This window comes from Chiloscyllium punctatum, chromosome 5, assembly GCF_047496795.1.
Source record: "Chiloscyllium punctatum isolate Juve2018m chromosome 5, sChiPun1.3, whole genome shotgun sequence".
NCBI lineage: Eukaryota > Metazoa > Chordata > Chondrichthyes > Orectolobiformes > Hemiscylliidae > Chiloscyllium > Chiloscyllium punctatum.
This window is the reverse complement of record NC_092743.1, coordinates 98,860,460-98,885,737: the sequence shown is the minus strand read 5'-3', so window position 1 is coordinate 98,885,737 and position 25,278 is coordinate 98,860,460. Positions and strand designations below refer to the sequence as shown.

Sequence of the window (25,278 nt, the reverse complement as noted above, 5' to 3'; positions counted from 1 at the left end):
ACCATGGTTTTTTGCAGCTCAGTCCTAGGAATAACTTTGATTCAGTTTACCAGCACTATCTATTGCTGCTGCCTGACCTGGCAGGACACAGGTTGGAAATCAGAGGATCTCCTTGCAGAAGATCTCCTTGGTGCTTGTTTGTTCTGCAAGCACCTTCATGGTTGCATTAGGCTATTGTGGGTAAGGAGATCGCAGCATTGTCATGTCAGATGCTTTGAAAAACCCAATTTCCACAAGTACCATTCTTTAGGTCACCCAACATGAATTACCACCCTTGCAATTGGGAAGCTGCCTAGATGGAACTCGATTAGCACTGGCACCTAGCTTATTCACTGTAAGTAAGACCCAATCACATTGTGCTATGCAATCAGGCCCGCCTTCTCAATACTCAAGTTGGAAATCACCACAGAACCTATACTGGAAGTGTAAAGTGCAGTTTCAGGGAACCGAAAACATACGACTATTCATATGTGCCGTAGCTCAGTTGATAGAACTCTTGCCCTCTGACTCAACAGGTCATGGGTTCATATTCCATTCTAGAAACTTAAGTGAATGATTCAGACTGATGTTTCAGTGCAACTCTGAGAGTGTGTTGCATCATCGGAGGTGCTGTATTTCAGATAAAGTGGTAAATTAATACCCCCAGGGTGATTGTTAAAGATTCTAAGGCAATGAATTGAGGAAGAGAAGTGCAGCATTCCCTGATATCCTGACTAACTTTTGTCCATCAATCAACCTTTCTGAAATCTGTTCATCGTCACATTGCTGAATGTGGGGTCTAACCATGCTCAAAATGCATGCACTATCCCAACAGTGATTACATTTCTACCAAATATTAAATTGGCAACAAAGCACTTTGCAACCTCCTGGGTTGGTAAAAGTACTAGATGAATGTACAAAGTTAAAAATCACACAACACCAGGTTATAGTCCAACAGGTTTAATTGGAAGCACACTAGCTTTCAGAGCGACGCTCCTTCATGTAGCTTTACATAATTTGATGTAGCTCCATGGGCTTATTAATAATTAGGCTACACAAGGCAGGAGTAAGCATAGTATGAAGAACATAACCCTAATTCAAAACTCTTTAAAGGCTTGTCTCATTTAGTTACTACTTTAGTACTCATTTCACCACTTGGTTGGCAAAGTGGGAAATTGGTTCAGGATACACTAGCAGGAATTCCAATAGCTCCTTCATGGAACTAAACAACAAGTTGCATCTTTAATTGGAGGGATTGGGCTGGGAGATTTTTTTTTGCTTTGTTTCTTGAGCTGGGAGAAGCATTTGTGGATGCTTTCTGAATGGCTTGTCCCTAATGCTGAGAGACTGTGAAATGTTTGCATTTTGAGGAAACTAAGAACCTTACTAGTGCATTCGGAGAATTGATATGCAGGTATAGCAAGCAATTAGGAAAATAAATTGTTTTCAGCCTTTGTTACAAAGAAATTGGAGTATAAGAATAAAGTCATCTTAATGCAATTACACAAGTTATTAGTAAGGTCACACCTGGAGTACTGTGTGCAACTTAGTTTCGTTACCTAACAAAGGTAACGAAGTGGCCCTGGGGGAAATGCAATGAATGCTCACTTGACTGGTTCCTTAGGGGATTGTTCTACTTGGAGAGTTTAAATAGGCTTGGCTTATATTCCCTGGAGTTTCAAAGAATGGTAACTGATCTAGTTGAGATATATACAATTTTAGTAGGGTTTGATGTGGTACATGGTGATAAAATGTTTCCCCTGGCTGGTGATCAAGAGCACTGATTCCCAGTCAAATACAAAAAGGTTAATTAATCTCAGTTGAGATTTATTCACTTGAGATTGTGCATCTTTGGAATTCTGTACCCCAGAGAGCTGTGGTTGATTAGTTGTTGAATATATTCAACAACTAGGTCAATACATTTTTGGGTGTTAAGGGAATTAAGAGATACCTGTAATAGGATAGTGTGGAAAGGCAGGGTTGTTGCAGAAAATCAACCATGATCTTTGTGATTGATGGAGCAGATTCAAAGGACCAGAGGCCTATTCCAGATCCTACGTCTAATATTTTAATCCTTCTATTTTTACCAGTCAATACCTTGGCAGAGTGTTGGTGGAACATGTTCCAGCCAATGATACTTTAAGACTGTGACAGATTCCACATAAGTCATATTACAGATCAACTCTTGCATGAAGTAGGCTGAATTGCAGGCTGTCTGCCTTAAGGCCTCTACAAAGTGGCAGTAGTGATACCATGAGCACAGATGAGTCTATAAACCCCACGCTGCCATTTTCAATCTGATACACCATTGTTTCCATGCAAATTTCTCACCCTGGCAACTTCCCACTATAGCAGGGAAAACTGTATTTGACAATTGAGTGCCAACTCTGGTGTACTTCTCCTTTTAGCATTAATTTTACAACTTTGGGCTTCACTTTAACTCAAATAGGAACTTGCATCTTTATTTATATAAGCATCAAGTAAACAATTAATTATGCACAATTAGAATACAATTGTATTGCACTAATAACTTAATGGGCCCCATTTGAAAGTCTTTACCGACAAACAATTACCCTCAGGAAGATCTTAATTGTCTAGCTGCAATAACGGAACTCAGCTGCAATTCACTCAAATTCTCTAACGGAAGAAAATAATTAATCAATTTATTATTACAAAAGACAAAATAAACAATGCTCAGAGTGCACAATCTTTTGCAGTATTCTAGTTCGTAAGGCAGTATAATAGCCTTCTGTCTGGGAACTTAATGAAGAACAATGCTCCATCTGCAGAAATTCCCACTTTTATTTCTGAAGATTGCGAGCTGATTTACTGCATCAAAGGAAGTGGTTGTCTATTCTCACTTTTTTGCATTGCAGGTTTAGAGCAACATGATTATTTTGTTTTTAAGAATTGCTTGTGCAAATCAAGACTATTTGTAAGTAAAAAGTATCAAGTTTCCTCATTATGTTGGAAATAAACAGATAAGATCCTATCAAGACCAGTTTTGATAAATTTGAAAAAGTGAAGATATTTGAGGTATATGATATATTAAGAATAAAGTCAAATATATTTAGGGTAAAAAATGTATTCTCACCAATGTGTGTATCAATATTTTAAGATAAAGTTATTGCAATGGCCAGTAAATCTGTGATCCTGTTACACTAAGTACTGTAAATTGCAAAAATGTAAGTTACTACTATTCTAAAGTCTCTTGAAAATACAATTAAGTGAAATAGGTTTGCTGCACCCCATTGAAAAATGTTTTTTTTCCCCAGATGGACATCACGTGTGGGAGACTGAGGCGAAAACTGATAAGGAGTTCTTCAAACCTGTAAGTGTATTCACTCAGCTGGTTGTATTCTAATGCTTGTGTTGAAATGTGAAATTTGAATAGAAATTTGAATACAGTTGGTACTCAAACTCTTTGTTTAATGTTAACTTTAAAAGTAATCGACATTGCACTTTGGAAGAAGTAAAGAGACAAGGCAATATTCAATCAATAGCAAAACACTCAGAAGCTCAGAGTAATAGTGTATCTTAGTGTGCTTGTCAACAGATCCCTGAAGTTGGCAGGACAGATTAATAGGGTAGTTAAGAAGGCACTGGACACTGAACTTTATCAGTTGTGGTATAGATTATAAGAACAGAAGAGTTATGTTGGAGCCCTTTAGAACTTTTGTTAGGACGCAGCTGGAGTACTGTGCAGTTCTGTTCACTACACATGGGAAGGATATGAATGCAGTGGAGTGGGTGCAGAGGATATTCACCAGGATGTTGCCTGGGATGATGTCGTTGAGCAATGAAGATAGACTGGATAGAATGATTAAGGGGGGGATATGATTGAGACGTATAAGATTGAGGAGCATGGACAAGATGGATAGATGACAGTTGTTCCCCTGGTTGAAAGGTCATTAACAAGGGAGTATACTTTTAAGCTGAAAGAAGGAGTTTAGGCGGTTCGATAGGCTGAAGGGTTTCTTCTATACTGTACGTTTTTAAGAGGTCGTCAATACAATATAGAAGAATTACAGATCATGTATTAAAATGTAAAGCTGGCTGAAAATAACCTTGCCCATGCAGTGACATGAATGAACAGGACTAGTTGGCTTTGGAATCTTAAAATGTTAAAGCAAAAATTGTTCTGTTATTTCAGAAATCTATAGGCATACTAAGAATGCTGAAAATGCTAGTCACTACATCATTAAGTGGCTATTAACTACATCGTTTAGTGGCTATTAACTACATCCTCAAGGGAGATAAAAAGATTCTCCACATTTTTCTTGCCATTTACAAGTAGAAACTTCCAAACCAATTAGTGTGCAAGAGACCAATGCTAAACTGTCCAACTCAACCACTATTAATTATTAAGCAGCCACCAATAAGTAACTTCCAACAGTTTGGAAACAATATGTCTGAATCTTGCTAGAAGCTACCTTGACCTTAAATAGATGGTGTGGAATACACTGCCTAATTAAATGGATTAAAAATCATAGAGTGCAGAATAGCTAATATTTAACAATGGCAAGTTTATGTCAGATCAGTAACCTTGATCTGGGTTGTAGCCTAGCAAATTATATAAATTTGAGGTGGCACGGTGGCTCGGTGGCTAGCACTGCTGTCTCACAGTGCTAGGGTCGCAGGTTTGATTTCAGTCTCGGATGACTGTGCGGAGTTTGCACATTCTCTGCATGTCAGTGTAGGTTTCCTCCGGGTGCTCCGGTTTCGTACCACAGTCCAAAGATGTGCATGTTAGGGGGATTGGCCATGTTAATTAACCCCATAACAGCCAGAGATCTGCAGGCTAAGTGAGTTAGCCATGGTAAATGTGGGGTTGCAGGGATAGGGTAGGGGTTGGGTTTGGATGGGACGCTCTTGGAAGAGTCTGTGCAATATAGAGGTGAACAAGTCCTTGGAGAGCTCGGGATGGCAGCGAGTGTGGACCCGGTGGCGAGAGAGTGTGCCAGGACGTGATGACTTTGATGTTGGTGGGCCCACCAACACAGGACTCAAGGTTGTGGCACCAGCTTTCAAAATGGTGCCAAGAGCAGAACTGCCTTTGTGATCAGCAGAGATGGCAACATCTGCAGTCAGCATCAGAATCAGGATGTTGGGCTTCACCTGTGGCAATGTGGTAGGCCCGAATTGAATCACCTGGCAGATCACTGGGAGCAGCGGTTACATCAGCGGTCCCCTGGCGCGGTACTCATGGAGTTCAGAAGTGACAAGGATGGCCTTGGAATGGGACTCCTGGAGTGGGCTGTGATGCGGGGGTGTTGGTGGGCCCAGATCCCATTGTGGAGACACCCTGAGATGTCAAGCAGAGCACAAGAAGAGAGGAAGAACTTTTGTTTTAGTTATATTCAAGTAATATTTTAATATCTTCTGTAAATCAAAATGGCACAGGAGCATGGCGACATATTATTTGATAACTTATTTGTTAAATACAAGTAACAATAAATCAATTCAATTCAATTCCCTCCTTTTTTTGACCGGGATAGGAATGCCCAGTCTTTTACTTTATCCAGTGACCTTTGGTAAATGTGCATGAATGGATACCAGATGAATAGAGGTCAAGTCTATCATTATTACTTATATTCCTTATAGGCAGTCATTGAAGATAGAAACTAGAGCCAATCTTTACATTAAGTAAGATTCAGTCACTGAAAAGAATCATTACAGTTATATATGTCCTAGCTTAACACTCATCTAGTGCTAGTAAGTTCCTCTTTGCATATGCTCAAGAAACGATCAATTCAATGTCATTTACCTGTATAGACTTAATTTTGTTTGATATAATTCACAATATTTACAGTCTAAACTCTCATATAAAGAATATTCTCTTGATCATTGTGTGGAGTATAAGCATCTCCCAAGCAGGAACCAATGTGTTTACATAATTCAAGGGGAGAAGAGTGAAGCTGTATTTTATGGATGACTGTTAAATAGTAAAGATCTTGTAACCAATATGTCTGCAACTCGTGCAGCTACAGGCTAAAGAAATGCTTCCACATGTCTTCAACATATTTGAAAGCTGCAATATTGTTCTTCAAAGTGTTGTATTATAGTTTCACAGTTTTTTTTAATGCAGACACACTTTTTGTATGTGCTTGAGATTGCACCATGTGAGCCCATGTTATTTCTGCTCTGTTGCAGAGTTCGCTCATAGTTGAAATCCCACCCTATCGCAATCAACGCATTACAAGCCCTGTTCAAGTTTATTTCTATGTATGCAACGGAAAACGGAAGAGGAGCCAAAGCCAGCGCTTCTCCTATCTACCTGCTAATGGTAACTATGCATATTACAATGATTACACAGCTGAAATTATACCGTTCAAAGCTAACAATCAAGAGCTAAAACTTGGTGTTTCATCATTTGGCAGAAATAGCTCATTTGTAATTCTTTGCACAATAAGCTAAATATTTAGAAAGTATTTAACAGTTCAAGTCATGGAATTATGCTACCTTTGAAACTGCAAGCTCACAACGTGCATCAATATCAGATGTTGTAAACTAAAGTTATGAATTTTTTTAGTGAGCTGTAATGGTTATGCAATGATGTACTACTACTGAATAGAGGTGGCCAGACATTCGAGTTTAACTGGCAGTTCCCTAATTAATGCTATGTTCACATTCTTAGCTATGCTGGCATGAAGTGGAAGAATTAGGGTTTGAACTTCTGTGCAAAGATTTTTTTAAAAAGTCATGCTCCTTACATTCTTGAAAGTGAATGGTTAAAGAAGGCAACTGAAGTGACTATTGTAGTAATGCAATGCATGCAAAACAAACTTAATCTTTATTAACGTGTTACATTTTACATACAGTTTCATGAGCAAAGCATGGTATGGTGCATTTCTCAAACTTAGAACCATAATATGTGTGAATGCATTCGTGACTTGGATTAGTGTGAAGCAAGTTAAAAATTATCTACAGTGCATTTGATATCTCTTTAAATAAAGAAATGTATATATTATGGAAGTTGATTTTGCAACTGGGGTGATGTGTATAACCATGTGACAGAGGATTTGTGGTCAGCACAGTGTACTTGATATAGTCCCACCATTTCTTGTGGTTTTTGTGATACTTCCCGTAAAACGGCACTGGTCATGGGACTGTGAGCTCTCTCTCTCTCTCTCTCTCTTTATACATATATATAAACTTATAATGTCTGGAACAGTTTTGAGACTGCTGACCTATTACAGCATGAGCAGTCAGATCCTCTTAACTAATTTGGAAATGATTGCTGTTTGGATGATGCAATATTGGTTTTGGTTTCAAATCCAAACTCTGTATAAACTTCTTTCAGCGCCTGTACATTTAGTACTGTTGGGAGTCTCATCATCAGTTTGATTCTACACTGTTAATCAAAGAGCAATAACAGTAACCTTATACAAGAACACAGCACATAAAAATAAGAAAACTGACCTTTGACCTTTCAAGCTTATGCTCCGGAATAAATCTGCTTAGTTGTGTTTATAGAGCACAACCACTGTCAGTTTGGAAGAGAGAGAGAGTGCTCTTTACAGATTGTTACTAACATGCACAGAGCTCCTTGCCTGTTGATTGAAATATAAATATTTAGAGGGACTACATGGAAGCACTCCCTTTAAACACTTCATTTAATTGCAGGGAAGGTTTAAAAATTGTTTAGGAGATCGAAGGAGCTCTTGAACACTTCGCTTGGTGCTTGGTTTGATGCTCTGTTCAATTTCCACTCCATTAGTATAAAATTTAATTTTATTCTTTCTTGGGGTGTGCATTGCTGGCAAGATCAGCATCTGTTGCCTTTCCTTAATTGCCTTTAAGAGGGGTTAGTGAGCTGCCTTTTTGGATCACAGGAGTCCATCAGTAGACACACAATGCTCTTAGGACAGAGTTCCAGGATTTTGTCTGCAACAATGAACAAACAGTAATACATTTCCATACCAAGGTGGTGTATGACTTGAAGGCTAACTTCTAGGTGTTGGTGTTCCTATGCATCTATTGCCCTGTCCTTCTAGGTGTGTTTGGAAGATACGTTGAAGACGCTGTGGTCAGTTGCTGCTAGAGATCTTGTGCAACATATGTACTGCTGCCACTAGTGGTAGAGAGAATGATTGTTTAAATTGGTGAATACGGTGCCAAGCACGTGGTTTGTTTTGCTCTGAATGGGGTTGAGCTTCTTGTGGGCATTGGAACTGTCCTTATTCAGGCAAGTACAGATGGTGGGTAAGATTTGGTGTCAAATTCAGTCAAATGCTGAGTTAATGTCAAAAGCAGTCATAGCCGCTGAATTCTTGACATTAGCTTTTTTGTCCATGAAAGGCCCAGGAAGTAATGAGGTCAGCTGTGGACTTGAAGACCAGTTTAATTTCTTCTGGGTACTTGGTATGACATATTGCATGCAAGCAACAGTCCCGAAACAGACCATTCAGTCCATTTGGTCTGTGCTGTGATATTTAAGCTTCATATAAGGCATGTCCAACTCTATACAATGATCAAAGTATCCTTCTATTCATTTACCTTCATTGAGTTACCTTAAGTACCCCTAAATACATTTGTTATTAGCCTAAACCACTTAATGTGCTTGCAAATGCTACATGTTAACCACTTTCTGGTGGTTTCCAGTGAGGTTTCTCCAGAATTCTCTGTTGGATATATTAGTGAGCATCACAATGATACTAGTTTTGGGCATTGCCACAAGTGGAAACAGTTTCACTATAATTTTCCTGTTGATTGCCTTCTTTATTATTGAAGACTTTTTTAAGGTAACCACTCTGCTGTTTTTTAACCTAGATGCCTGGCATGTTCAGTCTTTCCTGATGGTAACAGGCTCTTAATTACACCATCTGAGTTCTGATATAATCTCTAAATTTGATCCTTAACTCTATTTTATGCAGCAGCTTTAGCACATATCCTCCAGCACATGGTTATTTTACATTGATTAAATCACACCACAATACTGCTGAAGTCTCAGTTTAAATGTCCTCACATTAAACAGAGGTGAGGCCCATAGCCTAGATTTTCAGCATGACTGGAACACTGGCAGAAGGGGAAGCAAGTTACATTTTCATCTACCCAATTCCTAGAGTCCAGAGTATTAGTTTCAGCCGATTCTTGTGTTTCAGTTGGTTAAAGTGCCTGGGGAAAGAAGTAAACAGAATGGCTTTAGCAGGTGGCCTGAGTGTGCTGTCTGTCACGTTTTGTTTTAAAGAGAATGATTGATTACATGGCCTTTCTGTTCCTTTTTAAAATGTAAATATGCTTTGCTCATTCTGTGTAGCAATGCAGGGTGACAGCAGGTTGCTCTGATGGAAATTTTGGAAAGGTATATAGGATGATATTATTTCAATTTTCCTATCATAGTCACCTCATTGACATGCAGACAGACCTGGATATTACCTTGGGTTGAGTGTAAATAATCAATGATTTCAAATAAAAATTGGTTTGCCTCGAGTGGGAAGTAAACTTGCACAGTTATGGGGATAATGTGGAGGAATGGGTTTAATTGGATTACTGCAGAGAGGGATCTAGCATGGACATGATGGGTTGAATGACCTTTTTCCATGTTGAGTTAACTCTGCAATTCTGTGCATTAGCCTTTGACACAAAGGCATAGCCTGAGAGTAGAGACAGGAGAGAGAGGGGTCAGAAAGGCTGGGGGTACAGGGGTGGAGTGGGTCATAGAGTAGAGACCAGGGTTGGTGGTGGGGATGCTGGAGCAGATCGTTTATAGAGGAAACAAGAAGAGTTGGGCTAGACAGGATAGCTACCTCATGTGGCACTGGCAAACAGGAGATCTGGATTCAGCATGTCAAGGAAGACTATTACCTCCAGCCACTGTGATTTCAGAGGCCTAGAAAACTCAACGGGCAAAAGTTAAATTTAAAATATTGACTGAATAGAAGGCTTCCAGCCTCATTATAATAGTGAAATTGCCAACCCATCTCCTGAGGAATGATTGGTCACTCCTATCCTGCTCTCATGCTCTTAAAACTTGAAGTGGACTGACTGGGAGCAGTTTAGGATCAGGATTCACAGCTCTATCATTGTCACTTTCCAGCCAAACCAAACCTGCTGGTTTATTTGACAGGGGGTTAGATTTTCCTCCATTCCCTTCTGTCACTTTAGATAGCAATCAAGCTGAGTAGCAATGTATGTTTCCCGTCCCTTCCCACTCCGACTGTAAATCTTTGCAAATCCTTTCACCTGTAACTTCTTTAAATTCATACAAGTCCTTAAAAACCTGAAGGAGAATTGCAGGAAGTGAAAGCACAGTACTGATTCCATGGGAAGAATTTTAATGCCTGTGAGCAGGTAGGAGAGGGCTGGGATGTAAAATTCATAAAAGAGACTTCCTTGCTGCTTTCCCACCTATCTTCCTATCTCCCTGCTCATGATAGAAAGCCATTGTCTACCCTTTGCAGTCAACTGGAGGTCAGCATTTGGAAGCCTGACAGGATAGCATGCTCAGGCCTCAAGTATGGCTGGGAGATGGTGCCTCCTTCATACTCCCCCTTCTGCAATCAGGCACTTGCTTTGACCCTATGTCCGTCACACAGCAGGCCCTTGCTGACCTCCAGACTGCATCCCTAACCTGTAATCCCAATTAATCCTCGGATTTACTGTCTTGGTCCCAAAACCTGACATCAGTTTTGTTAACACTTTACGTCAATACAACTCTTGAATGTCTTCAGTACCAGAAGAATAAAATAAGCCAAACTGCCATCTTCAACGATAAGGCAGTTGTTTGTTTGGGTGCCACATGAACTTCATAGACTTCTGTAGAAATTTTCATTCTCTTAATTTGAATAGAAGGGAGGATTTTATACAGTCCATTCCTTTTGCCCCATTACAGCAAACACATACCCAGTTGGCGCTATAGTCAATATGCTGCTTGGAGCACTTAATTCTATGACCTTATGAGCAGCAATGAAACTAACATCAGTACTATTTTTCCCTTTTATCCTACCACTTGTGTTTTGTAAAAATGCATTTTGACAGTAGCTATATGCTGATGCACTGAAAGCAAGTACCATGTATATTGAACTAGGAGAAAGTGAGGACGGCAGATGCTGGAGATCAGAGCTGAAAAATGTGTTGCTGGAAAAATGCAGCAGGTCAAGCAGCATCCAAGGAGCAGGAGAATCGATGTTTCGGGCATAAGCCCTTCTTCAGGAATCCCGAAGCGTCGATTCTCCTGCTCCTTGGATGCTGCCTGACCTGCTGTGCTTTTCCAGCAACACATTTTTCAACCATATATATTGAAGTAATGGTTGTTTAAAAATTAAAAATTTACCTTTGCATTTGTCCAAAAAAAATTATTTTCATATATTTGGATTATTTATAGACCTCAGACTTTTATCCAAAGAATTCAAACACCTTCTACATATCACCCACTTGATGCTGAAGTCAAGCTTGCCTTGGTACAAACCCACTCGGGATCACAGAATAGTGTACTGTTGAAGGCTCTGGGTATCTTCACACATATGTTTGGCTTTTATTGTGGGTTGGGTCGATTGGTACAGTTTCTGACCTGCCAGCTTTGTGATGGTGATGAGTGAGGGCGGATTTTAAAATGTTACACTGCAAAGTTGGCCCCTAAAATTTGACTAAACATTTAGCCTTAGAAACTCAACTTTTATACGAATATGTACGGTAGCTGTTACCACTACAGTACCGCTGTTGCTTGTTCCAAAAATGAGAAAACGTCCACCCAGACACCTTGGAACGGGCACAGCTTCAGAGTGAACAAAATATACGTTCGATTTTCCATTGGGTCAGCACTGGAAAAAATGTTTTAAGAGTTACTCATTGCTTGGCCAGTGAGACACCTTGCTGGTGGAACAAAAATTGTAAACTTCTTAATTAACTTTTCAGTCACCAAAAGAAGTGCTATTTGGACATAAATAGGAGGATAGTTATTCTAAAATGAAGCACAAAGTTGAACTATAGAGTATTGTAGCAACCAAGGCCATTCTGCCCCTGCCAACTTTGCAACAACCATCCAAATTATCCTTACAGCCACAATGCCTCATGGGCCTGTATCCCCTCTCCTGAAAATATTTATTCAGATATTTTCATTTAAAAAACTCTGCCTCTGTGGTTGACCATCTAATGGCCCAATAACCTTCTGCAAAAAGCATTAATATGTTCTCATATATCCTTTTCTCAATATTGTGGTGACTATTTTAAATTGCTTCGGAACTCACAACCAGAGGAAATAGCCTTTCTCTAATCACTTAAAAAGTACTAATCTCTCTTCATAACTAAAGTTTCCTATTCCTAGTATCACCTGATGAATCTACATTGCCGGCTGTGAGTAGGGAAAGGGGAATAAAACTGCACAAAGTACTCTAACCCATGACCTAACCACTGATTTGCACACTTTTTAATTACTTATTTCCTCTTGTATTGTATACCCCTGTCTTTGAAAAGCAAAAGTGTGGTTAAAGGCTTTAACCCACAGCATTTACAATGTCAGGGACTGATGTATTTGAATCCTTGATCTCCCTGTTCATACAAATCTTACAGAACTGTTATGTCTCTTTCTTGTTTTTCATCCTAAAATCTATTAATTTGCATATCCATTTTAAACTCCATCTGCCATCAATCTGCCCATTCTCTTTATCTTTGAAGTCTATTATAGACCTTGTTGATATTTACTGAACGCCTGATTATTTTATGCTTCCCTTCACTCTGGAACAAAGCTGAACCATTCTTCAGTTCACAATACAATTATGACATTCAAAAGGTTTGAAAAAGTATTGTCAGAGCTCCATTGTCTTCCTGCTCTTAACAACATACTGTGTATGACAATGGACTCCTCTACTTTGGGAGTTCAGCTTTGAGTCGTTATGGGACAGAATTTGGAATTACAAAGAAAACCAGGTAATTTTTAAAAAGATTTTGTTTTAATCATTGTCAATCATAATGAAAGTTTTTCTTAATCCAAATTGCTTCCTTCTATTAATCTATCATCCAAAAACTTCCAATTTTTGTGGATTGCAATCTGGTACAATTTAATCATGCTCCATTTATGATCTAAAACAGGCTGAACTTGCATGTGAAATTCCAGGCCATCACATTTTCTCCACTCTTTCATTGACAGCTGCACCCTAAGAAAAACTTTACTTAATTGAATAGCATTTACTTTTTGGACTAATTCACATTTTGTGTCAATTTGTTCATCTTTGTATCATTAAATGGCCACACCTTTGCATTAGCAGGAAAATCATACAATTTTTATTAATATGGCAAAATGCGAGCATCCTTATGGAGCAGCATAAATCTGACTTATGTGACTAATGTTAATGGTGATTTCACTGCAATCATGCCTCCAATCTGATGTCCTCACTGAGGCCTGAGCCATTCTGAGAGCCAGAATGTTTAGCTTTGTTTGCTGTGAACATTCGCCAGCACTCCGAATAGACTCAATGGATGGAAGCAGGTAGTAAACTGGGTGACTGCAGCAGGGAGCTAACACAGAAATGATCTAGTGATTGTTTGTAGTCTCTCTGGGCCTAAAAATACATTTTGGAGAAGTTTTGGGGTAGGGGGTCTGGAACCAATATTAAAGGCCCACAGGTTAGGCCACACAGCAAAGGGCAAATCATGTATGATACATGTGCAGCACATTCATGTCTTAAAATTAGCATCAGGACTTGTGTATAATGTAGGACCCCAAATGCACATTGTAATTAAGCTTTTTTTCTAAAGTAAGCAAGTCATGACACAGCCCCCACAAATGTTACATGAAGGAATAATGAGGATTTGTATTTATATAACACCTTTGACAATATAAAATTCCAAGGCACTTCACAGAAGCCAACCAAAAATTTAATACAGAACTACATAGAAATATTAGGACAAGTAACCAAAGGTTTGGTCAAAGAGATAGACTTTAAGGATGCCTTATAGGAAGGCAGAAAGGTTTAGGGAAGGAATTTTGGAACTGAGAACATGGATATTGAGGATACATGAGCAACTAAAATTAGAGAGTCAAAGATCTGAGATTGTAGATCTAAACTCAGTTACAAAAGCTGGGGCAAGGCCACAGAGAGATTTCAAAATAAGGATTGTGTGTGTGTGTCTTAAAAAACATCCCTCAGTGTGCCTGAGTACACTTCCTGTTGTACATTAGCATCACACTTTGATGCAGTAACAAATTAAAATTCATTGCGATTGTTTACACTATTTCCCTGTGGCTTCCACCAAGCTCAAGTCAGAGAATCCCCACACATCTGTTCCTCATCCCTGCTCCAACACTGACCCCATCCCTGTCTGACAGCTGTTGGTGATTAGCATCTTTTAAACTATCAAGTAATAGGTGATAGTTCTGGTGAGACAGTTAGAAGTTGTTTGCTTCAAAGTTTAACTCATTCTCTGTTTGAAAACAAAGCAAATGGAAGTAAGAAAGAAATTCTCTGGACGGGGTCTGATTGAAGTGATCTATGGAAAGTTATATGGCAAAATCAGACAAGAACTCCAGTGAGGCCTATCTCAACTTCAGGAGATCTCGTTCTATCTTTTATGCTTTCGACAAGTGACACAATGAGTTTCTTGCTACGCATGAATAAATTGCCAGTTAAGAATGATTATATGAGTTTAATTCAGATAAATGCGAGGTGCTGCATTTTGGGAAAGCAAATCTTAGCAGAACTTATACAATTAATGGTAAGGTCCTAGGGAGTGTTACTGAACAAAGAGACCTTAGAGTGCAGGTTCATAGCTCCTTGAAAATGGAGTCGCAGGTAGATAGGATAGTGAAGAAGGCGTTTGGTATGCTTTCTTTTATCGGTCAGAGTATTGAGTACAGAAGTTGTGAGGTCATGTTGCAGCTGTATAGGACATTGGTTAGGTCACTGTTGGAATATTGTGTGCAATTCTGGTCTCCTTCCTATCGGAAAGATGTTGTGAAACTTGAAAGGGTTCATAAAAGATTTATAAGGATGTTGCCAGGGTTGGAGGGTTTGAGCTACAGGGAGAGGCTGAATAGGCTGGGGCTGTTTTCCCTGGAGCGTCAGAGGCTGAGGGGTGACCTTATAGAGGTTTATAAAATCATGAGGGGCATGGATAGGATAAATAGACAAGGTCTTTTTCCTGGGATGGGGGAGTCCAGAACTAGAGGGCGTAGGTTTAGGTTGAGAGGAGAAAGATTTAAAAGGGACCTAACGGGCAACTTTTTCACGCAGAGAGTGGTACGTGTATGGAATGAACTGCCCAAGGAAGTGGTGGAGGCTCATACAATTGCAACATTTAAAAGGCATTTGGATGGGTATATGAATAGGAAGGAGTTGGAGGGATATGGGCCAGGTGCTGGCAGGTTGGACTAGATTGGGTTGGGATATCTGGTCAGCATGGATGGTTGAATGGATGGGTCTGTTTCTGTGCAGTACACCACTATGTTAAACATCGTGTGTGTACTAACATCTCTGAATAGGTTGATTAGAAAAAAATAGGTTATATTAAAAGAAAAGCTAGGAGTGTCAGACACCCTGTTCACTTTGAGAGCTGGCTCTGAAAGATCTGGGTCAGTGTCAAGGGTTCTCCATGTATAAGTAAAGGGTGACTGGGTGAAGGGACACCGACTTCTGTGGAGTTATTTCAGTAGGGTTTGGTAAAGTGGTCAGATGAAGGCCCATTCCTGAGCTTGATAGTGCAACTTATTGATCAGTAAGAAATATACATTAAGCAATGAAAGGTACAAAGTTTTGCTGTACCTTTTATTAAAATCATCCTTCCTTTCTTTTGATTTGAAACATTCCCAAGGCATTCTAATATGGAACTTAGTATGTGATTGTCTATGACAACAGACCATCCAGAAAATATTGAATTTTATTTAGAAATGTATTCAATGTAAGTGCAATGTTTACAATACTGTATCAATGTTATGCAGCACTAACTTGTATTCAATTTACAATATGGCCATGACTGCACTTTGGTAAGAAAAATGAAACAAAAATAGAAAGTGCTGGAGAAACACAGCAGGGCTGGCAGCATCTGAAGAGAGAAAAACACAGTTAATCTTTTGAGTCTAGTGATCCTTCGTCAGAACTATTCAGTTACAAATGCTGTCAGGCCTGCAGAGGATTTCTCCAGCACTGTTTGTGTCAGCTTTCCAGCATCCACAGTTCTTTTGTGTTTTATTTTGGTAGGGAGGTCTTATTTTCATTTTTATCAAATAATCATTATCACCTACTGGTAGCAAGTTTGGGTCACTTCATGCATTACATAATCCTAAGCTTCTGGGAAAGGTAGAGTTTTACTTGACTCTCTATTTCAGGATTCTTGCTTTATTTAACCAAGCATATTGTATCCAGTGAGGCTGAGCTTGGGCATTGGATAGGTGCCTATTTCCCAAGATGTTTTCTTTTAGATCATGTGTTATTTTGTCTGGAGGTGTCCTGAATTGACAACTGTAAATAAAACCTTGTAAAAACTTCCGTGAAAGATGAATTGACAGAGAAAGAAAATCACAAGTCTTTGGTGAGACCAAGCCTTGAAAATTGACCTCTTTGACTCAAGGCTTAAAAATTTATATAATCCATGCTTTAAAGAGTGGACTTTTCAGTTTTTGATCAAAATGCGCCTTTGAACAGGGGATGGATGACAATAAATTAGCTGACTCATCAAGAGGGATGTTGTGCAGAGGCCATTTGCAGGGTTGTTGCCAGACTGGACGGTTTGGGTTGTCGGGAAAGGCTGCATAGCTTAGGAACTGAGGAGCAACCTTTTGCTGCAGCGGGTGCTGCGTATACGCATTGAGAGCCAGAGGAAGTAGTAGAGGCTAGTACGTTTACTTTGAACAGGCATTTGGGTAGGCATCTGCATGGGTTTCCACTGGGTGCTTTGGTTTACTCCTACAGTCCAAAAAGGTGCAGGTTAGGTGAATTGGCCATGCTAAAATTGCCCCTGGTGTTAGGTGAAGGGGTGAATGTAGGGGAATGGGTCTGAGTGGTTTGATCTTTGGAGGGTCGGTGTGGACTTGTTGGGCCGAAGGGCCTGTTTCCACACTGTAAGTAATCTAATCTAATCTAATAGAAGACCTTATGGCACTTTACATAAATGTATTTGGACAGTACATGTGGGACTTTTACTCATGTTTTGTGTGTTCAAACTTTGTGGTAGATGTCATTTTTGTCTTCAGTCCATCAGCTGCATTTGATTTCCTTGCAGATAAAATGGATTTTGTGGATGATGTATCATTTTAGTTGAATCCCTTAAAATGTTAAAAAAACAACTTCCAGTGAATTGCTCATGTAATCTGCTTTATTGACTCAGTGCTGTTGTACTTGTGTTAGTAGCCAATGTTAGTTTGAAGCTGCCACACAGAGGTAGTTTTCTTCTTATGTGACAAGTCCATTGTCAATAATTAGAACTTTACTTTGTGGAGAAAATGTCTAAATGTTCCTGTTCCCACAGAACAAGGTATTATAATAGAAAAGGCTGCTCTAAATCATGAATTGAATTAAAACAAATGGCTCTTTGTAATTGATTCCAAATTTTAAAAATAGTGAAATACCGGCATGAATCACAGGAAACCAGAATTTCCTCATGATTGCAAAGAATTTGCAGCTTTCTTGTAGGCCATGTTAAAATGTTGGAGTTAAGATAGTTTTTGGATTTTGAAATAGGGTCTCTTGTAATGCTGAGAACACCAAAATTAGCTAAAATGATAGAATTTGCACCTTTTGACTGAGTCTATAATTGTTCAATTGTTATAATTGTTAATGAATTAGAAGTATGTAAAGTTACCTACCAGCAGTTTGTGGTGGTGGGGGTGTGGTGGTGAGTCTGTAAGAAAACAATGGCATTTGTAAAGCTTGAGTTAATCTGCTGCATTCCTGATGTAGCCACTGTTTCAAATCAGTGGAGTAATGATTCCAGACAGACAGTGCCTTGTTTACAGTCGAGACTGTGGTGCTGGAAAAGCACAGCACGTCAGGCAGCATCCGAGGAACTGGTGAATCGACGTTTAGGGCAAAAACCCTTCATCAGGAATCAGCCCTCATTCTTGATGAAGGGCTTTTGCCTGAAACTTCAATTCTCCTGCTCCTCCGATGCTGCCTGACCTGCTGTGCTTTTCCAGCACCACACCTTTGACTCTAATCTCCAGCATCTGCAGTCCTCACTGTCACCTAGTACCCTGTTTACAGGCTGACTGTGCCTCTGAAACTGAGATATTTCTGCCCATGCAGTGTTATAAACAAGTTTAGAGGCCCTCTCTACATGTTTAAAGCTTAAAGCAGGTAACAAAACAAAATCTTGTGAATATTGAAATTAACTCAAGACGTTTTAAAGGCTGACTGTATGACCAAAGATGGTGGGGACAAACTCTGAGGCTCTAGTCTTGATTGATATGGGGATTGCATTTTTTGTAATGTCAATGAGTGCAGTCAGTCCCTTCATCCCGCTATTTTCCAGGACCTGATGAGACTTTGACTCCAGGTTGACTCTAAACTCTTAAACTCTTCACAAGGATATGCAACAGACATAATGATTTTGATGTTGTGACATTTCAGCATTTGAAGTAAGATTGTTTCCCGAAGTTTTATTTGATTGAATGGGATTTTGTGGTCAGTAATAAAACAGCAATATTTATCACTGGCCTTGAAGAACTCTGTCCACTAAGACCTCGTGATCTCTGTAGCATGGATTCCCCTTTCCCTCTGAAAGTTTAAACTGTTAATGAGACCTCCAGACATCAGCATCAATGAGGAATGCAAATAGTGTAATCAGTCAATCACATTGAAGTATTCTTATAGAGCAAAAATCAGTGGGTTCGAAGCATTTTATCTGTTACATTTAATTGAAATTTTTAAATTATAAAGACCAAATTTTGTTTTATATTTGAACTGTGAACTAAAAATAAGGATGATACTGTTTAACCAAAGAGACTATGCAAAGGGATGGCTGCAGTTTTAAAAAAATATGTTTACTGGTTTTGAGTTGCATATGATGTTGCATGTTCCTGGAACAGTGAGAACAGAAGTGAATACTATGGAGCTGATGAGTTTTGAACTAAGGGAAAACTGCTCGACAGCAATGTTCTGATTGGCTCCTGATTAGGTGGCTAATGGTCGCTTGTGTATGGGGCTCATGCAGCAGAGAGGCTCGCAAACAGGAAGCATCCAAAAAAAGTCTCTCCCAATTGTACAGAAGTACAAGGAAGAGTCCAGTAATACCTAGCTGTCTTCCACTCTCATTTCTCTGCAAATTTCCAATCGACAAAGTCACTGAAAGGATGTATTCTCAATCAGTAAATAGAAGAGTGCTTTGATGTGCAAATTACCTTGTGTCAGCAGCGAAGAATCAAAAAGGAATTGAAACGAAGATAAAGAAAGCAACTTCTCAGATCCTGTAGTCCAGACTGGCACGATCAAACAGTGTTTTCCTGGTTTTTTTTTAGAAATATTTGTGATGAGACTAGCAGTGTACAAGTGCAGGTTTTCATCGATTCAGTGATTTATAATTGAATGCCATTTAGGAATGCCTCAACACAACATCCTCTGGAGCTATGTAGACTCACTGACAGCAACTGTCAATTTCAGTGGAGTATTGATGGTGAGCATTGATAGTTTCGCCACCACCACCACAAAGTCTGGCGCATTACTTTGGATCACTCCCTCGCTTTTATAGCACCTGTATATGCAGAGTAAAACTTTGTGCAGCATAAAAATGTGTGGGCACAAGCAAAGAAAATCATTTGGTCCTTCTGGGCTGCTGGCACGGAGTCTCCCCCTGCCAGCAGTGAATGGCAGAAATTCCATTGTTGCTACATACAAATCCAACTATTATTCACACCCAAATTATAGACCAGTGTTGCCAGTGCAGATATTGAAATTAGCCAAGTATACAGAAGCTTATTCAGATTGTGGCTGCAGCCAGCAGGTACAAATAAAGGGTATAAAGGATCATGGGATTCGATATGTTAGCTCTGTTTTCTCTCCATAGCTGCTGTCAGATCTGCTGAGATTCTCCAGCAATTTCTGTTTGTGTTGGGTACAAGTTAATAATTAGTCTGAGACCTTTAGGTAGTAGGCCCCTAAATTAGAGCCCGGATTGTATGGTTGGGAATTGAAAGCCACATGTTAATCTCGGGGCAATGTTTACTCCAGAAACTGGTCTTTTGGACACCTCAGTATATATTTGAAAAAGTGTTCATTGAAGAGAATAACGAATTAGAGCATGGTGCCAAAAAGAACACAAATCCTGTTAATCTTAATCCTCCAACAGCAATCAGATGAAAATTAAAGCATGAAATTTTTGCATTGTAGTGATTTACAATCAGTGAAGATTTAAATTATTTGATTTTTGAATACATCAATGGCTTTTCCCAATTTCATTTAAATTATAGTCGTTTTTTTGTTGTGCTGCAAGACAATTTTCCCTATTCCTGTGGCCTGTCTAATAACATCACTGTCCATCAATCTGTTAGAGGTGGGACAAATCGAAGGGGATTTAAATCAATCAAGTATATTTCACTACCAATGAAATAAACAACAAAACAAGTCTATTTACAGAGTTAATTTTAAAGAGATATTCTCTGGACTTCTGCAAATAAAAATCTAAAACTGCTGAGAATTGGCCAAATAAAAAGAGGGTTATTTATCCACCAGAATGTATTGAGTGAAGGATAGGTACACCATAGAAATTATGCTCATAAAATTAATCCAAGTCTCTTGTTGCAGCTGTACAGGACATTGGTTAGGCCACTTTTGGAACATGGTATGCAATTCTGGTCTCTCTCCTATCAGAAGAATGTTGTGAAACTTGAAAGATTTACAAGGATGTTGCCATGGCTGGAGGGTTTGAGCTATAGAGGGAAGCTGAATAGACTGGGGCCTGAGACTGAGGGATGATGTTATAGAGATTTATAAAATCATAAGGGGCATCAATAGGGTAAATAGACAAGGTCTTTTCCCTGGGCTGGGGGATTTGCAGAAGTAGAGGCCATAGGTTTAGAGTGAGAGAGGAAAAGACTTAAAAGGGGTAACTTAATTAAGCAGAGTGTGGTGCATGTATGGAATGAGCTGCCAGAGGAAGTAGTGAAGGATGGTACATTTACAACATTTAAAAGGTATCTGGATAGGTATAAGGATAGGAAGGGGTTAGAGAGAGACGAGCCAAATGCCAGCAAATGGGACTAGATTAATTTAGGATATCTGGTCGACATGGATGAGTTGGATTGAAGGGTCTGTTTCCGTGCTAAAATCTCTGACTCTTACAACAGCGGGGCTTTGAGATGTGATTGACAGTGGGACTACCAACCAACTCAGTTCTGTCAGAGAAGTGTGACAATGCCATTTGCAGCTCCTGACTTTAGTCACAAGTTAATTAAGATAAAATTCTAATTACATTAATTAATAGGAATTACTTTAAACATTTTCTCCCTTTAGCCAATCCAGAAATATGGTTAGCTTTTCTGCCTATGGAGATAAAATTTGTCTTCACCTTTTGCACAAAGTGGACAGTGATGAATCAGCAGCTCTGATTTATATCCCACCCAACTTTCTTTCAGGTTGACTTTCAGTGAAATGCTACTGACTACATTTTACCTTTCAAATTAATGTGCTTTCATCCCTTCATGCATATTATCCTCTAAGTTCTTGTGTCATTGCCTTTGCTACAACAAAGTTGCGTGGTATCTTACTGAATGCATTTTGAAGATTATTCTTTTAACAAAATTTATGAAGTTGGTGAAACATGAACTGTCTTTCAGAAATTTGCTGACTGGTTTTGATGCTATTTAAGTGGTTAGCCATTTCACCTCTCATTAAGTGCTATTTTATAAGACTGGTTAGGCCACGTTTAGAGTGTTGTATTCAACTCTGGTCTCTACATTATGGTTAGGATATGGAAGCTTTAGAGAGAGTGCAGTCGAGGCTTACAAGAATGCTCCTGGATTAGAGGATATGAGCTATAAGAAAAGGCTAGAAGAAAATTGAGTTGTTTTCTCTGGAGCAGCAGAGGCTGAAGGGAGACATGATAGAAGCTTATAAAATTATGAGATGCATAGATAGGATTGATGATCAGAATCGTTTTCCCAGAATTCAAATGTCTAAAACAAGGGGCATGCATTTAAGGTTAGAGGGGGAAGTTCAAAGGAGATGCGAGGAGCAAATGTTTTTATACTGAGAGTAGTAGGAGTCTGGAACGTGTTGTCAAGTGTAGTGGTGGAGGCAGTTATGATAGGGGCATTTGGGGGACTTTTGGAAAAACACATGAATATGCAAGGAATGGAGGGATATAGACCAAGGGCAGGAAGAAGGGGTTAGTTTAATTTGGCATCCTGTTCTGAATACATTGTGGGCCAAAGGGCCCGTTCCTGTTAATTGTTTACGAAGAACTGAAGTAAACCTAACTAGCTTAAGGTGATCATTTCTTCACCTTCTTTCTTTTGATATCTGTAATGCCACTGTCCAGCCTTACGTACAATTTCCTAACTGATTTGCCACCCCATTTTCTTTAGTAAAAGCAAAATATCAAAGCATCGGTTCATTTGCAATTTTGGCCAGGGAGTTTGTGATCAGATATATACAAAGGGTGTATTCCAAGTGACCTAAGGCACTCATTATTCATTAAGTTACCTCGGAAACTTGAAACAATAATTTTAGAACAATAAGCAAATGAGTCATTTCATGTTCTTGAAAAATTACAATATAAATAATAACATTTTGAAACAGAAATCGATGTACACAGTCTGGATTTAGGCATGTAGAAGGAGAAAAAGGGAATATCAAACCTAAATAAAATATTCAGTAGATATTGAGTAAGCAAAACATTTACCGATGATTCATAGACTTTGAAAAAGCATTCAGTTGTGTTCATCATTAAAATCCAATAGATATGTTGCTGAATTCTGACATTTACAGCAAATTATGAAATTTATCCAGAATTTATATTGGAATCAAATAGTGAAAATCAAATTAGAAGAAGGACAATTGGGTATGTTTCCCTGTGAAGATAGGAATGAGGTAAGCCTGTGTACTGTTGTAAAAATTATTTGATCTGCTCAAAAAACAATTTAGAGAATTAGATATACTTCCAGGGATAGAAATTGGAGGCAGTGTAAACATGCTGTATGTTGTTGACACAATGGTACTTGTAGGATCAGAAGAGGTCATGGGGCAGCACAGTGGCTCAGTAGTTAGCACTGATGCCTCACAGCACTAGGGTCCCAGGTTTGATTCCAGCCTCAGATGACTGTGTAGAGTTTCCTCCCGGTGCTCCGGTTTCGTCTCACAGTCCAAAGATGTGCAGGCCAGGTGAATTGGCCATGCTAAATTGCCCATATTGTTAGGTGCATTAGTCGGAGGGAAGTAGGTCTGGGTGGGTTGCTCTTCAGAGGTTTGGTGTGGAGTGGTTGGGCCAAAGGGCCTGTTTCCACACTGTAAATAATTAAACAGGTCCTAGAAAATATTGCAGAGCAAGTAAAATTCTAGAACTTTGAATAAAAATTGATAATGAACACCAGAAAGACTAAAAAAAACTTAGAAGGCAAAAAGTAGAAGAGAGGTGCATAATGAGAACTTCACATTAATTGCAGGAGAGAACATTTGGGACAGGAGAAATGTACACATATAAAGCAAGAGATTATGACAGTATTACAGAATCATGGAATTGCCCCAGCGCAGAAGTACGCCACTTGGCCCATCCTGCCTTTTCCTCATATCCTTGCACATCATTTCTGTCCAAATAATTATCCAATTCCCCACTCGAATAGCTCAACTGAACCTACATCCACATTTCCAGATAATGCATTCCATATCCTTAATGTGTGAAAGTGTTTTTATCTCATACCATATGTTCTCGAGTAATAGTCCCATTTTTTGACTACTGTTTAAGGTTAAACTTATGGGGTCGACTATTACATGAATACTACTTTTGAGGGTTTGAAGTTCGTGCCTGTCAAATTGCATACTGCAATATTAGCAGAAGCGCAGGTCTCCTAAACGAAGGGGAAAAAAAAATTATGGTCGTTCGGAAAACCCGGGGTGGAACTCTACAGCCAGCGGACTGGGAGAGCGGGAGTAGAGCGGAACTTGAGACAGACTGGAACTGGAGCGAAGCGTGACGGCCAGCACAATGACTCAAAAACGTTTATTGGGATTATTTGACCAAAAATAGGGGGTGAACTTTTACATGATATCAACTATTACTTGAGTATATGCATGATTACCCTTGTTTTTTTGCACATCATTTTAAATTTATGCCCTCGCACTTTTTTTTAACAAATGGGAACAGCTTCACCCTGTCAAGTTTATCCAGTGTACTCACAATTTTGAAAGTTTCTATCAAATCTCCTCTCAGCTGCTTCTCATAGAGTCACAGAGATGTACAGCACAGAAACAGACCCTTCGGTCCAACTTGTCCATGCCGACCAGGTATCACAACCTAATCTAGTCCCACCTGCCAGCACCCAGCCCATATCCCTCCAAACCCTTCCTATTCATATACCCATCCAGATGCCTTTTATATGTTGCAATTGTACCAGCCTCCACCACTTCCTCTGGCAGCTCATTCTATACACGTACCACCCTCTGCGTGAAAAAGTTGCCCCTTAGGTATCTTTTGTATCTTGCCTCTCTCACCCTAAACCTATGCCCTCTAGTTCGGGACTCCCCCACCACAAGCAAAAGACCTTATCTATTTATTCTATCTGTGCCCCTCATGATTTTATAAACCTCTATAAGGTCACCCCTCAGTCTCTGATGCTTCAGTGAAAACAGCCCCAGCCTGTTCAGCCTCTACCTATAGCTCAAATCCTCCAACCCTGGCAACATCCTTGTAAATCTTTTCTGAACCCTTTCAAATTTCACAATGTCTTTCCAATAGGAAGGAGACCAGAACTGAACGCAGTATTCCAACAGTGGCCTAACCAATATCCTGTACAGCCGCAACATGACCTCGCAACTTCTGTACTCAATACTCTGACCAATAAAGGAAAGCATACCAAACGCCTCCTTCACTATCCTATATACCTGCGACTCTACTTTCAAGAAGGTATGAACCTGCACTCCAAGGTCTCTTTGTTCAGCAACACTCCCTAGGACCTTGCCATTAAGTGTGTAAGTCCTGCTAAGGTTTGCTTCCCCAAAATGCAGCATCTCACATTTATCAAAATTAAACTCCATCTGCCACTCCTCAGCCCATTGGCTCATCTGATCAAGATCCCATTGTTATCTGGGGTAACCTTCTTCGCTGTTCACTACACCTCCAATTTTGGTGTCATCTGCAATCTTACTAACCTAATCTTAGACTCACATCCAATTCACTTATATAAATGATTAGATTGCTTACTTCGAGTGTGGAAACAGG

At 39.4% G+C, this 25,278-nt stretch overlaps 1 protein-coding gene across 3 annotated transcripts in view; it reads left to right on the top strand.

The window, feature by feature from the left end:
- The window catches only part of nfatc1 (nuclear factor of activated T cells 1), a 283,786-nt gene that overhangs the window by 120,701 nt on the left and 137,807 nt on the right, over positions 1 to 25,278 (top strand). For all 3 annotated transcript variants that reach the window (XM_072570842.1, XM_072570841.1, XM_072570840.1), the window contains 2 exons: positions 3,255 to 3,310; positions 6,133 to 6,265. In XM_072570842.1, coding sequence (XP_072426943.1) covers positions 3,255 to 3,310; positions 6,133 to 6,265 — 189 coding nt within the window. The remainder of the gene's footprint in view (positions 1 to 3,254; positions 3,311 to 6,132; positions 6,266 to 25,278) is intronic.